At 49.7% G+C, this 14848-nt stretch overlaps 1 protein-coding gene across 6 annotated transcripts in view; it reads right to left on the bottom strand.

Moving 5' to 3' along the window:
* SPECC1 (sperm antigen with calponin homology and coiled-coil domains 1) overlaps positions 1-14848 on the bottom strand; it is a 175914-nt gene that overhangs the window by 62290 nt on the left and 98776 nt on the right. For all 6 annotated transcript variants that reach the window (XR_012896994.1, XM_075904346.1, XM_075904347.1 and 3 more), the window contains exons 4-7: positions 7417-8987; positions 3367-3574; positions 2750-2823; positions 1335-1513 (exon numbers count right to left, since the gene is read on the bottom strand). Coding sequence is in view for 5 of the 6 variants with exons in the window: in XM_075904346.1 (XP_075760461.1) it covers positions 1335-1513; positions 2750-2823; positions 3367-3574; positions 7417-8987 (2032 nt within the window). In the remaining variant the exon portion in view is untranslated. The remainder of the gene's footprint in view (positions 1-1334; positions 1514-2749; positions 2824-3366; positions 3575-7416; positions 8988-14848) is intronic.

Raw genomic sequence — 14848 nt, 5'->3', positions numbered from 1 at the left:
CCGGGAGCCGCTGCATGGTAGATTCTCAAAGGAACATGAGCCATACAAGCTGCGCTGCTTTTTTCCTGACAGAAGTGGCAGAACTCACTGAATCCATGTTTCATTTCCATGGACATTTTGGGATAGAGAGATTCAGAGCAGGGAAGCAGGGCAAAGCTGGCACATTTTTGGGCAGTGACTTGATCCTCTATGTCTCTTAGTTGTGCAACCATCTTTTTGTTGGCTCTGTACAGATATAACCTCTGCAGCTCTGACCTGCCTGTGCCAGGGCATTAGGGGCATGTGATACTGCCCTCTTTAGAACGCCCAGCCCTCTTTCCTGCACCCCTCCATTTCCCACAGTCCTTCACTTCAGTTCTGGAATGGTACTAGTTAGCACTGACTGAAAGGTGTCCCATCAAACAGCTTGCACTGCGCATGAAGGCCCTGAATCAAGGCCCTGCTCTGGTTCCAGCCCCCACGGTGTATCTGACTCCTGACCCTTCCATGCAAAGCGGCTGCCTCCTCCAGGCTGAGCACAGAGCATGCTGCTCACAGAACGTGGCATCTCTCTCCTGATTATTTTCACGTGCATGTGAGATCCAAGGCCGGAGTGAGGAACACACCTGAATCTAGCAACCCCTGCTGCCCTAGATGCTCTCAACTCAAGACTGCTCTGGGTGAAATGTGAGCCGTCCTCGTGGGCTCACTCATTCCACAGAGCTCGAAACTAGAGGGCAGGGGAGCGGGTCCCCAGCAAGGGCTTGTTGCCTAGGCTGAAGGTTTCCCAATAGTCACTTCAATCACACAGGTGGTATGATCCGGACCCGCAGAACACAAAGACTCAGCAAGTGCCTATTTTTGCACATAGCAGGGCAACCGGGTTCTCACCTCAGAAGAGGGGGCTAATTTTTAGTTTGTCCCATGAGATATGTTCAGCCACCCTAGCATCACGGGAAACCAGCCAGGGGCTTCCCCGCAGTGTGCAGTTAGTTATGGAGGCAATACTACACTGCACAAGAGAGTCCAAAGGACAACGCTGCACGATGAATGCTGGTGACCACTCCTATTTAATCCTACTCATCTGCGTATAAAGATCACTGTCATGAGCAAACCGTGGGCCATTCAGTCACTAGGTAACACTTACACAGCCTGCGCTCACGGCCCAGAGGGGGAACTGGGGAGCACCCCAGACAGACAAAACCAGAGACAATTTTAAAGAAGACAAAGCCTGCCAGAGGGATTAGAAACAGACAACATACGCATCTGGCTCAATGTAAGTTAGAGGCAAAGCGCTGTCTGCATGCATGTTAGCTGCCAGACATACAAGGGCATGGCCCTTGTGCGTGACCAACCTGCTGCTGCCCTGCAGTTCCTCCAGCTCCTTCTGCAGCTTGGCACTTCTCTCCTCTTCCTCCTGGAGCTTCCTCTTCACCACCCGCAGCTCCTGCTGAGCCTCACACTTGATATCGTTGGCCACCACCACTGCAGTCTGCAGGTCAGCTTGAAAACGCCTCCACTCCTCTGTATCCTCCTGGAAAGGGTAAGTGCAAACACGGTCTGAGCACCCCATCACACACTGCAGCTCACGTTCTCGGAGCTCACAGATGACTTATGGCATGTCAGGGTTTCACGGTGCTGCGGAGGTCACAATAAATGTGTGCTAGTTGGTAACGACAGGACCGCCCAAAAAGGAACTGCCCCTGAAGATGGAAAAGATGACACAAATTGTCCACTTATTTAACAATCCTGGGTTGCGATAGCACTGGAGAGCAGATATCGCTGTGGAAATGCGAACAGTGCTCCTTGCTGCTTCGTGTCCCATCATCAGCCAGCCAGCACCGGCCATCCCAAAGCAGGGGAAGTTCATGGAGAAAGAAGCACCCATGTCCTGGAAATCTGAACCAAACCACCGCAAATTACAGGAGACGTGTCCTGTTCCGCAGCTCCCTCACTGTCTGCCACACCTGCTTTCTTTTCTTTGGGAAGAAGAAACTGAATAAAGCAGAACGGACGTGCTCTGATATTCAGGTATCACGTGGAACCAGCAGTTCCAGCATTTTTGCTTTGGGTATATATTTATTCTGGGAATCACAGCTGGAGACAAAAAGCCGTAGCGCTGCATAAACGTCCTAGAGATGTCAGTGGGACATCTGCATGTGGACCAATGGCCTGGGACGGCTTTTTAGATGGAACACAGATACTCGGTGTGGAACACAGAACTTTAGCAGGCTTCTCTAGCAGCAGCAGATGGGCTGTGCCTGTTGTGATGGTCAGTAGCACAGTTATTTCAAAACTCTTCTCTGTATTATGAATCAGTTAATATGTGGACGTAGCTTTGAAATGTAACATGCTGCCTAGGTACCCAGGAATATTACTTGCTCTTAAGGGATACTAATGAGCGGCTCCCCTGGGCTTGTGAAGTGTTGCTTCGTGTGGACAGAGAGGCCTGCATCAGAGGTAGACTTGGGCTTACTGTCCCTGGTCAGGCAGAGGCCTATGGCATCTGAAAAGAGACTGAGGGCTCTAACAATACATGTATTGCCAGGTGCTGCTCAGCCAAGCTTTGACACTGCTATCAGATCAGCCAAGGTCAAACTCCACTGAGAGGGAAGGAGGGAGCTTGGGGAGGCCTTTTGTTGGTTTTATACAGTGTTTAGATAGCCCGGAGTCAGGTCTTTTGAAGTGGCATGTGGTGCCTGGCTCTAAGCCAGCATTCAGGTGAAAGCTCAGCAGCTGCCTTCCCCAGGCCTAGGAATCTGATCATCACCTTTATCTGTTTGGTCAGAGCCTTCAGCTGCCTCTCCAGATCCAGCTTGTGCTCTTCTAGCTTCAGGACATTACCTGCAAATAATCCAGATGGGAAAAACTATTAGACACATGGTGCCCAGGTGCCGAGCGGGTGAGGGAGAGGGAAGTGGCATCCTTGAGGATATCCACGGCAAAGCCATAACGGAACCAAACGCTTCTCTAGGAGACAGAAAGAGCCTTGCATTGACTAGCCCTGTTCTGGGCCGTCCCCCGCGCTGGACGTTTGCAGAGCCACTGGGGCTCCCAAGGCCAGACGAAACGCTTAGAAAGTGAAATGTGCAATTCAGGCCAGCAGGTGGCACTTTCCCACTCCCAGCAGGTTTTACAAAGAGGAGAAAGCCAATGTCTGCTATGGGCACTATCCCGTTCAGCTGACGGGCAGTAGTGAAAATCTCCAAACTCTCTCTGATTTCTACAGTGCCGTGCATACACGCAGTGTTTTACACTCAGGCAGAGCTGCCCCTGGAGGGTGCAGTCTATATTGAGGAGACTAGGCAGGAATTATTCCAGACTCCCTCCTCCCCCTCCCTACTGCAAGCTGTGCCTCATCCTTGGCTCTGGGCCTGCGCCACCTACTCTCCAGGTCACTGATGAGCTGGTTGTTGTGCAGTTTGACAGCACGTTGCTGCTCCACCTGGTCCTCCAGCTCAAAGATGGTCTCCTTCAGGTTTTTGATCTCAGACTCATTCTCGGAAGTTTTCTCCTGCAGCTTCAGGCTGGTTCTGCTCAGCTGTTCAGCCTGCCGGTCATACAGCTCCTTCAGCTGGCCACACTCCCTCTCCACCTGGAAGGAAGAAAGCAAGCTGTAAGTCTGCCCTCAGCTCTCCCCTGAGCTCCTGGATAACAGGACAGACTTAACGGGAGCTCTGGGCACTTACAAGGATGGGCCCAAGTTCTAGGCGCTGCACAACCTCAGGCGTTCCAAGGCACCTGACAGTCTGCGGGAGCTGTGCTTTGTCAACACTTTTCCCAGCAGAAAGGTAACAGCCGGGAAGGGGGAGGGGAGGAAATGGAGTCTGCTGGATGGGAGAGGCATTACAATTTCAAATCAGTCACTGCCGCCAAGGGACAGAGCCATGTCTCCTCTTGAAAGTTCAAAGCCCCTAACTAGCCCATTGCCCTCTCACATTAGGAGAGTGACCGAGCGAGCAAGCTAGCACGGGACCGAGAAGCAGACCTGTTTGTCGACATTAACCAGTTCACTGCAGCCTGCCTGGTGCATTTGCAGTGGGTTGCCAGGATGGATGTGGAATATCTGGCTGCTCCAGGGCAAGTGCACTTCCCAGACATCCTGCATGTGGAATTACGGAGGTGTGAGCACACACACACACACACACACACACACACACACACACACACACACACACTTCCCCAGGACAAGGGAAGGGTGAGCTTCTCAGGGCAGGAAACAGAGTGATGGGAAACCGAGGCACAGGCTGCCAGGTCTGTGGACAGAACTGGCACAGTGAGCTGCAGGCAAGTCTCAGAGAAGCCTGTGGTCTTGTCTGTGTGTCACAAATAGACAAACAAACTAATTCAATGGAAGGGGAGAGTAAAAGGGAGGAAATTTGTGGTTTCACAACCAGGCAATAAAAAAAAGCAATAAAAAACGTAGTGCAGAGTTGGAGCATTCAGCAGTTTCTCATTTATTCTTCATAAAGCGTAGCCTCACTGAGCATGCCAAAGCACTAGGGAGCCGCCCTTGCTGTATGCCATTTGCTGTGGTCACCTACTCCAGCTGAAAAGACATCTGGATTTTCTACATCATTCAAACCATAGAGGTGGGTTTTTGGCAGTGCTCACTTCCTCTCCAGCTAGTCAGTTCCATGGTTCTTCCCAAGCTCCCCTCCCTGGCCAGGATCCATGGCAGACACTGTTTGGCACACTCTGTGCAGTGGTGGTGATTAATCACAGGCTTGCATTACAGTTACACTTGCTCTGTGACACCCCACAGTGCAGCTACACTCGGAACACCTGGGCTCCGATGGAAAATGGGATCAGCAAAGACTTACGGCTTCTCAGTATTGGCAAGTTACTGCACTAAAGCTTTCTCGCTCAAGGGTGTGAAAACCCACCCGAGTGCAGCACGTTTCGGCACTGTAACTTGCCAGTGTAGACAGGCTCCCAGCATGGGGAGCTGCGCCCCTCTTGGAGGTGATTTTCCTAAAGCACTGGCGCCGTAACCACACTGCTGCAGTAAAGCTCAGCAGCACTTTAAATCCGCAAGTGTAGACAAATCCTCAGTGCTGCTGGGGATTGCGGGCCAGGAGAAGAAGCCACAGATCGCAGAACTAGAAGAGGGAAACTGCTCTAAAACAAATTTGTGTTTCATTAGCCATTGAATACTCCAGCTCACAGCGCTTGATTTTAGACGAGACGGGCAGTGTGTGGGATGCTACGTTCCGCCCGGCAGCGGGATGGACTCGCTTATCTGACAGCACTAGTTGTCATACAGAACCAACTTGGGACCAGGCTAGTGGAGTCATGGATTCATACTCGGGATGTGAAAGTGTAACTGCACATGGTTAACCAATGAGCCTGGGCCTGTAGTGGAGGCAGCAGTGAGGGGCAGCAGGTGGGAGCTGGGACACGTGGGGAGTCGGCTCCCTGAGCACACCGGCTCCAGGGAGCCGCCTGACGTGTAACCGCGGACGTTTTCAGCAGTTACATGGTTACTTTATTACACTTCATTTTAACATCCCTCATTCACATTAAGGATGTTAAAGACTAGTCGACTATCCGATAAGCATTTGCTTATCAGACAGTACTGTTGACTAGTCAACACCCCCCCCCCCCCCAGCTTTTGCTACCTCTACCACTTTGAAACCCCAAAGCGGTAGCTGCACAGCTGATCCCAGGATCAGCTGTGCAGCGGGCTGCCCCTTTAAAACACCGCCGCTGCAGGGATTCAAAGGGGCAGCCCTGGAGCCCGGGGTCAGCTGGGGATTCCTAGCTGATCCCGGACTCCCCTACCACCCCTTTGAATTGCGCGGAGGCGGCAGTTTTCAAGAAACAGCGGCTGCACAGCTGATTAGCTGTGCGCCAGTTCCCCTTTGAAACTGCTGCCTCCGCACGATTCAGAGGGGTGGCAGGGGAGCCCATAGCATGGAGCCCGAGGTCAGCGGGGGACTCTGAGTCCCCTGCTGACCCCAGGCTCTATGGCTTTAAAATGCACAAGAGCCCACTGGGGACTCTTGTGCATTTCAAAGCAGGCACCTGCATGCAGCCCGGAGTCAGCGAGACTTCCCACTGGCTCCGGGCTGTACGCGGAGTTCTGCATTCCCCCTTGGAAATGTATAAGAGCCCCTGCTGTACAAGAGCCCCTGCCACTTCAAAGGAGGAATGCAGAAGTGCCTAGCAACTGGGGGAAGGATAGCTTAGTGGTTTGAGCATTGGCCTGCTAAACCCAGGGTTGTGAGCTCAATCCTTGAGGAGGCCATTTAGAGATCTGGGGCAAAATCTGTCAGGGATGGTACTTGGTCCTGCTGTGAAGGCAGGGGACTGGACTCAATGACCTTTCCAGGTCCCTTCCAGTTCTAGGAGATAGGCATCTCCATTCATAAAAGAAAACATTTTAATATCCTTAATTCACATCAGCGGACAACAGGGTAATTGCAGCAAGACAAGGTGCTAGTTACACCACTGCCAGATGCTATTCATGACCAGCACTTTATTCTTCCCTGGAAAGTCTTCTGCCTCATCTATCATGCCCAAGCCCCTTGAAAGGCAGAGCACACATACTGTCTTGGATGAAATCACATCAGTAAAAGTCTAACAAAGATCTTCCATGAGGGGGACTAAGCTAATTAAAAATAGAAATGACCAATCAGACCATTTCTCTACCAGGCAGAGTTTAGTCCTCAAGCAGAGCACACTCAGTTTTAGCCGAAAGCACATAAAACTGCTTCATACCATATCTGATACTTCATACCTGAATCCAGTAGGCACAAAACATCGCATTCTGGACTTGATCCAGCAGCATTTTAAGTCAACTGACTTGAAGCCATTGACTTCAAATGACTAATCCTACCAGTGTCACTGGCATGAGCAAAGGGTCTGATCTTGTAGCCATTGATTCACTACTTGCTCAACCAACTTGCTCCATGATTCAGTCAGACTTTGTTCATTAACCATCAGTAATTTAGTTCTCTGATTACAGAATTGGGTTGAATATCTCAAAACATTTCCCACAAACAACATAATTTACTTTGGTTGATTTTTCCCCATATTTCTCTAGTCAATCCATTTGTTAGCAGGAATATTTGCTGAAACAATGAATTTTGAATTTGTAAACTATGTAGGCCAGAAACCTGACACTAGGAATTTATGCTTATTCTAATCAGTAAATAGATGCAATATCATATGACCTATGAGTTGGAGCAAAACTAGCTAGTTGAACTCAAATTTTAAATCTTGAGACCAGGAATTAGCCTAAAAATAATTCTTCTGCAAAATACCCTACATTGCCTTCACATATAAGAAAAAAAAGGAAAATATGAATGGACTAGTTCACTATGAATTATTCACTCAGCTCGACTCCTTTACTGGTCTTTGGCTCACGAAGAACCCACTCTACTGGTTAATAGGCAGGGAGGCCATTGAATGTGAATGTTATTTTGGTCTTACCTTGACCAGTAGACCCTGGACACGTTTTACTTCACTGTTTGCCTTCAGCAGCTCTTGTTTGAGCTCTGTACAAGCCAGTTCTAACTGATCCTTCTCCGCATGGGCCACTTTCAACATCTCTTGCACCTCAGAGTTGTCAGTAGTACATCCCATTGCACTGATCTCAGCAGCTTTTTGTTTCTCACTTTCTAACTGACTTTTGAGAGAGCCGTTTTCAATCTTCAGGCCTTCTAATGCAACTTTACAGTCCTCTAGCGACTTAGCCACCGTGCTGGAGGTCTGGCGTTCCATTTCTAAAAGCCCACCCAACTTCTCGTTTTCCGCTCGTACACCCGTGATCACCTCTTGGGCATCTTGGTGCTCCCTTTCTAAGCTCCGCAGGCTGCTGGATAACTGTTGCTGAATGTTGAGCAGCTTTTCTCTTTCAAACTGTGCTTTCTCAAGCACTTCTGTACATTTCTGTTCCAGTTCAAGGATTTTCCCCTCCTGAACTTTGGTGTCTTCAGTCTTGGATCGCTCTTGTAGGAGAGTCAACAGCTTTTCATTTTCTTGACTAAGCTGCTCTGCTCTCTCCTTGTGCTGATGGAAGGAGGTCTCCAGCAAAGCCTTCTCTTCAACTAGCTTCTCATTTTCTGCTGTCAACTCCTGCACCATTTGCTGCTGGTCCGACAGCTCCTGCAAAGTGGCTTGAAGCTCTTCTGCTGTGCTGTGGTGGTTTTCTTCCATTTTTTGTATCCTTTCCGTCAGAGAGGCCACAGAAAGGTCACTTACGTTGTTTGGAGAACTCCCTGTGGTGGAGCATCTAGAATCCTTGAAGGGGTTGCTATTGGAGGAGGTTGGCCTAGAAGGCACATCTGCTATATGTTCAAAATCGGATGCATCGGGTGACAAGGATGCTTTAGTCACATCACTGCTGGAAGAGCCTGACTTTCGCACTGCTTCCCCATTCGCTCGCTGTCTTGGTCCATCTGCTTCACCTTTCAATACGTTTTTTGTCGGGCTTCCAAAACTTGATTCTTGGGTGACCGGGGTTGTGAAGCTGCTGTCAGCACCACTGCTTGTTGTTTCCGAGAGAGGTGAATGCTCTAGAGAAACCAGTTTCTCCTTCAAAACCCGATTTTCTTCAACCAGGCCAGCCAGCTCTTTTTGAAAAGTCCTGTTCTTCTCCTGAAGTGTCTGAATTAATGGATCTATGTCATCAGGTGACAATGGTAAAATGTCTAAGTTTTGGTCTGAGGCACCAAGCCCCTCAGAGCTAACTGACCCTTTGTCTTTGCATTTCTTCAGCTCATTCCGGAGCTTGGAGATTTCAGAGTCTTTCGTCTTCGCTTCTGCCAAGAGTTCCTTAACCTGGGACTCCAGCGCTGCCTTGTCCCCCGTTTCATTCTCTTGCTTGGACTTGGCAGAAGGACGCAGGTGTTTGGTAGGGGTGGGCGTGCCAGAAGAAGTTGGACTGGGCTGAGTTTTCCTGGTGTTGGCTGGACCACGCAGCACAGCTCTCTCTCTGGAGACAGTTGATGGAATTTCCCGCGGAGCCGGAATCCCTGTGCGCTTCGTGGATGAAACCATTCCTTGAAGAAAGGCAGAGGAGACAAGAGACAAATTCAGTCATTTCCTATGTGAAACAGGTCATGTGACAACACAATTATGGCCTACAGCTGCCAGGGGAAAACACCTGGATGTCTGACTTGCCTCAATCCTGGACGAGGGTAAGGATTTCTTCACTGCAAACTTTTGTATTAATTTCATACTTCCTCCTCCTCAGGAAAGGAGCCATCTGCCCACTCCTTTGCACTAGGCAGCACAATCGGGAGCAGTTTCAATCTATTATTAAAGTGCAATGCCTAATTCCATTATGGGAATTGGCTGTCCTTAGGAAATGCTTAATTAAAAATTGGCTTTCAATTTCTAGAAGAAAAGCCCATTAACCTTGTAGCTTTGGTTGTAAAAACAGATATTACCAGCAGGCATGAAACTGATATAGTTACACTTTAATCAATTGATATGGACCAGCTTTAACGAGAAAAACAAGTAACCAAAGACAAGCAGGTAGAGATGGCTAATGGGCCAAAGACTGATTTCTTTTAATAGAAACCTAAGAGAATCTGTTTGCAGGGTAGGACATACATTATTCTTGGGCTTTAAGCCCATCTGACTAGTATCGACTCGCAGCATCTTCAGTGCAGCAATGGTGCACTCAGAAAAACGGCAGATGGCACCGGTGGCTTATGATGCTGAAAGCATCCCAACCTGCTTGGTAAATGGCTTGCAATTATGTCAAGGTATTTTCTAGTGAACAGTATATGAGAAAGAGGAATTGCAGATCTTCACGGAAAAGCTGGTAATTCCAGCTGTCCAAGAGTAGATGGAAGTTTCACCCAATTACTGGAACAATTTCCACATCTTGGCCACCACCCACCCTCACTGATCCTGGGACCCCAGCCTTTATCATCTTAATCCTAAGAGGTGACTAGATTAGGCCCAAAACAAACCAATACAAAAGACACTGCCACCTCTGCAGGCTCCAGCTGAATCCCAAACACCAACCAGGATGGCACAGGACAGAACTTGAACAAAAACAGCAATAGCGGCAGCTCAAGCTCAGCTCAACCATAAGGTTGTCACCCAACCTGGTAAGCAAACCCCTAAGGCCCTGCTCCTGTCCCACCTCTTCCCCACCCCTAGTGCTCATTCCTCCTCTCTCCCCTTCACCCCCAGCTTGCTCAGAAACCAAACCCAGACACATGGCAGCCCTACTCAACCTACTCTTCTTCTCTTTCCCCCCACAGGACAGTTATTACCATGTCAAACACAGGATTATTTTCCTTGTAAAACTTTCCAGGGAAAGGGAACAAGGGATGTTGCCAAATGAAAGCTTCATTTAATACTTTGCTTTTCAATTTTCTGGACTGTTTTTCCTTCTTTTCTTTATCTTCTGTAAAAGGTTAAAATGGTTGGAATAGTGTGTCTGATGTAGTATTGAGCAGACTGAGGTCTCTATATCCGGGCCCAGACTTTGTTTAACACTGTTTAATGTTGGAGAGTGACTGAGTGAGGTTAACACCTTTGTCCCATTTTTTCCACCTAATTTAATACAACAGTCCTGGTTATGGGCTGTTAGTCACAGCTTTCAGTTTTATTAATTACACTTTGGCACACAGGAGCTGCAGGTGTCAGAGAGAAGCCTCATGGGTGTTCAGCCTTGAAAGCCATGAAAGGGTTATCAAGGGAACTATAAAAGGAAAAGAAGTGACTTAAGGCTGGCACAGGTGGCATGACAAGAAAACTATTACTCCCATTTGACAGGTTGGGAAACGGCTACAGAGAGGTTAAATGACTTGCCCAAGGAGAAAAAGAAAGTCAGTAGCAGAACTGGGATTAGAATTCATTGAATTCCTGGCTCCTCAAACTACCTGGCCTTATCTGACACATTCTCCATAACAGAAAAGTGCTATTTCAGAGGACATGGACCTTGCAGGTTTGGTATAACTGAAGTGAAGTGATGTTGAAGGAAAAGGTTGAATGCCACCATACAACAGGGTCCCAGTGAGCCAAATGTTTGCAGCAGAGGAGAGTTCCAGGATCTGTACTTAAGTGAGTGCTAGAATCAATTACGATTTGCAGCATTTGGAAGCCTTTCTACAATGACACAAATAAAACTCTTATGTTTTTAGGGCAGTAACATCAAAGGAAGAGCGGGCCCTAGAACTCAGCATCTGGATCAGAAGCAGTTAGGGTTGCCAGGTGTCCAGTATTGAACCGGACAGTCTAGTATTTGAGTTTCTGTTTGGAAAACCAATTGAGAAAATATAACTGTCTGGTATTTTCTAACTAAGATGTAATGAAGATTGTGATGTAATGTCAAGTGTGTCCGGTATTTTTGTTGAAACCATCTGGCAACCCTAGGAGCAGTCATGTTGCAGGCCTGCATAGCTGCTGCATTACATAGCAGGCAAATTCCAAATTCTCTCATCAATTTTCCACACTCTGAGAAAGCCTCTTGCATGACCCCGAAGAGTTAATGACGACCACCCGCTGTTTGCTCAGCAGTTCTCTGGAGAATGCAATATATTTATAAAACCCCCACAAACAGAGGCATCTCTTCCTTTCTCTGAAATAAATGCCTTGTAGTGAGCACAATAAACACGGGGGGACAATGAGAGGCCTGAAGAAAAGACCCCCTAAAACAGAGAGGAGACTTTGCTCCAGAGAGAACACAGTAACAGCTCTGTGCTATGGTAAAAGCACGATAAGGCAGAAGACAAAGGCTGCAGTGTTTATGGGAAGAGATAGCAGGAACATTCTGGCTGGACTGCAGGCAGCCCACACAGCCAGGCTACATTTGGTCATCTATAGCCGGAGAAGGCTCTCAGCTCCGCAGTGGAAAGCACAGTGCAAGCTGAGGTTATGTTTTTCCCATTTCCCATTCAAAGGGCCGCTGGTGGAATCCTGGATCTTACGCATCACTCACATTAGGGAGTTCAGGCCTGCTGCTTACAGCTTGGAAGGTTCCCATTATCTAACCCACGGGCTCCCACTTGCCAAATGCTGGCATCTGTGAACTGCGTGCCCATCAAACCCTTGCTTTCTACACTCTTAACACCCAAGACTGGAATGTGGGGGAATCAAATGGTCCATGACATGACTTCTCACAGAGCTGTGAAAAGCTCAGTTTAGATCTCTTCAACTCACACCCAGCTGCCCAGCATGAGCGAAAGGCCTTGTCTGAACCGTAACTGAATCTTGCACACGCAACGGACGGTAAAGACATCCCTCCTGCCTGCTGCGTGCATCCCGCATGTAGCCAACCCAGCGATAAATCATACCGCAGCTTTTAGAGGCAAACTGTGTATTACACATGAAAACAGATGTGCTGGGCCCAGCTTGAGGAATGGACTCTCTCCTGGACCGTTATTAAATGTGCAGCCATTTGTCACCACACAGAGATGAGCAGGGCACACTGTTCAGATCCTTTCAGCATAAAGCAGCTCGCAAGCCAAATCTGACCAAGGCAGCACTTCTCAGACACGTGAGCCACAGTGAAAGGGCGGAAATGGCAAAGGCAACGCTGCTTGTTGGCCAAGAGATCCAATGACAACAGGTGGCCTTGCCTTTAGTACTCAATATGAAGCTCCGAAGGGCTGTTCCGTGGCCATCTGTTAGCTGAAGTTGTACGTGTCTGATATGCATGGTTTGGCCAGTGTCCTGCGAGCCTGACTCCCGGATAATTCAGAGCTCGACTGGCTGGACCACTCAAAGTCAGTCCAGGCTGGCACATGCTGCCTTGTGTCGCTGTGGGATGGAGCAATGCTGCTGCACGCTGATGCAACTTCATGGGGGGAGGGAACCTCTCTAACATTTCTGGGGCCAAATGGCAGCCCGGCAAGCTGGGCCAGATTGGTTCATACCAGATGATGACGGGACTCAAACACAAGTCCTGGAGAAGAGATGAGCGAAGGACACCTAACCAATGCAACCAGCGCTTCACCACTGCGGCAAGGGTACTGGGGCTTTGAAACTTACTCACCTGTCCCAGGGGGCTGGAAGGGTTCACGGGCTGCTGACTTGTTCTACAACAAATCACAACGCAACAGCCATCTCTCAAACACTGCTGCAGCACTGACTGCCTCTTCCAGCTGTTGCAAATGTGCCCAAAGCTCTCCATTGGAAGGTGTCTCAAACAGCTGATAATCCTGCGAATCCGAGGGTTTCTGTCACTAAGGAGACACCCTGGAACATAACCTAAAGGGTGCTGGGCGCACCACGCAGGGATTACCAAGCACTGAAGTATGAAGCACTAAACGTGGAGACCGATCCCTCCCCCCCCCGAGGGGTGACCTCCACATGGAGCAGGGCAGTGGTTACAATTGGAACGGTCTGTCCCCAGCTTGAGGCTCACTCCGTGCAGAGTGGTGGGCTAGCGATGTTCAGCCAGACTGGTGACCCCGAGTGCTTTCTACTTTGTGCTGAAGAATCCAGTAGCACAGCTCTAGTTCCTTCCTGTTCCCCAGACCCCGGATGCCCCCCGATGTGGCTTAGTGCTGCCGCTCTGAGTGGGTGGACTCCCAAGGGACTGCAGCTCCCAGGGCCTTCAGAGGAGCAGGAGAAAGATCACGTGCTGCTCCTTTCAGAACAGCACAGGACACAAACAGATGCTTTTCTGGACGAGCCATTCATTAGGCTTGCTAAGGGTCACCCTCCTGCCAGTCTTGCTGTTCTGGCTGGGATTACCCTCCTGCCACCTAAGATCACCATTTCACCGCCACGCCCAGCCCGCCAGCACTGCCTACAGTTGCAGCCCATCTGTATGGGCCACCATGCCCATCCTGCCAAGGTTGCCCACCTTGCACCCCATCTCCCTAGCATCAGGGATGTTAAAATGGTCAACTATTTGAACTCAGGGCCTACTGTCGGACCCGTCACCTACCCCCCACCGGACTCTCCATGGCCAGGCCTGCTCCAGCCTGGTGCGGCTGGCCGCCGTGGGAGTTCACTGGCAAGTTAATGGGTACACCTCCTGCTTTCTGGCTAACGTACCCAGCATCCCCCTCTGACTACCCTGCACACTTAGCCAGGCTGCCCTCTTTGCTCCTTAACCCCTCAGGCACCATCTCTCTGCCTTGCCTGACTTACCAGGGCTTCTCTCTGTGCACATCTGCCTACCTGTCCTCCAATGTGCTGGGGTCATCTCTGCACTCTCTCCAAACTACAGATCCCTCCTAAACAGCCACTTTTTCCACATGTGACTGACCTTACTTCACCCACCCCGCTGTAGCACACGGGGGAAATCCCCTACAAGACTTTCAGTGCCTGCAGTGCTGTTCCCAGTGCTTTGGAGGACTCAGAAATAACCCCCAGCGTTTGTGTGGTAGGTTCCCTCTTTAGCTTGTTTAAACATGCTCCTCCGCCCGGCTCAGCTCAGCTCTTCCCAGGTGGTTAATTGCCCGAGGCCCAGAGAGGTGGTATATCTTGCCCTCAGTCAGGGTTAGAACCCAGAGTCTCTGGCCCCAGCACTCAGCCAGGCAACATTCCCCACCTTCCAGCCCTGGCCCGAAGCGAAGCGGGGCTTTAATGAGATAAACATTTTCCCATCGTGCCCTTTACCAGTTCAACCCTATTTTCAGGCCTGGAGAGTGTTTCCCTCAGGACTGCTCGGGGTGGCAATTCCCAGCGTATCCTCGCTACCTTTCAGCTCGGTTTTGGGGCTAAGCTCTCACCACCAGTCACACTGACTCCCAAGCGGAACGGGCTCCTAGCAGAAGGGGGCTGGACTAGGGAATGGAATGGAAAAGCCCTGTTGTCCGTGCTGGAACACTCTCCGTAAAGCCATTCCCTTACGTAGGAGCCTGGCTTTGAAGCGAAGCCCACAGACGTGGCTAACGGCTAACTGTGCCAGGATGGAGCAGACAGCCAATCTCACAGCACTACTTCA

This window comes from Pelodiscus sinensis, chromosome 21 (assembly GCF_049634645.1).
Source record: "Pelodiscus sinensis isolate JC-2024 chromosome 21, ASM4963464v1, whole genome shotgun sequence".
NCBI classification, from domain to species: Eukaryota; Metazoa; Chordata; order Testudines; family Trionychidae; genus Pelodiscus; species Pelodiscus sinensis.
The sequence above is the reverse complement of the archived record's forward strand: the minus strand, read 5'-3'. Positions and strand labels throughout refer to the sequence as shown.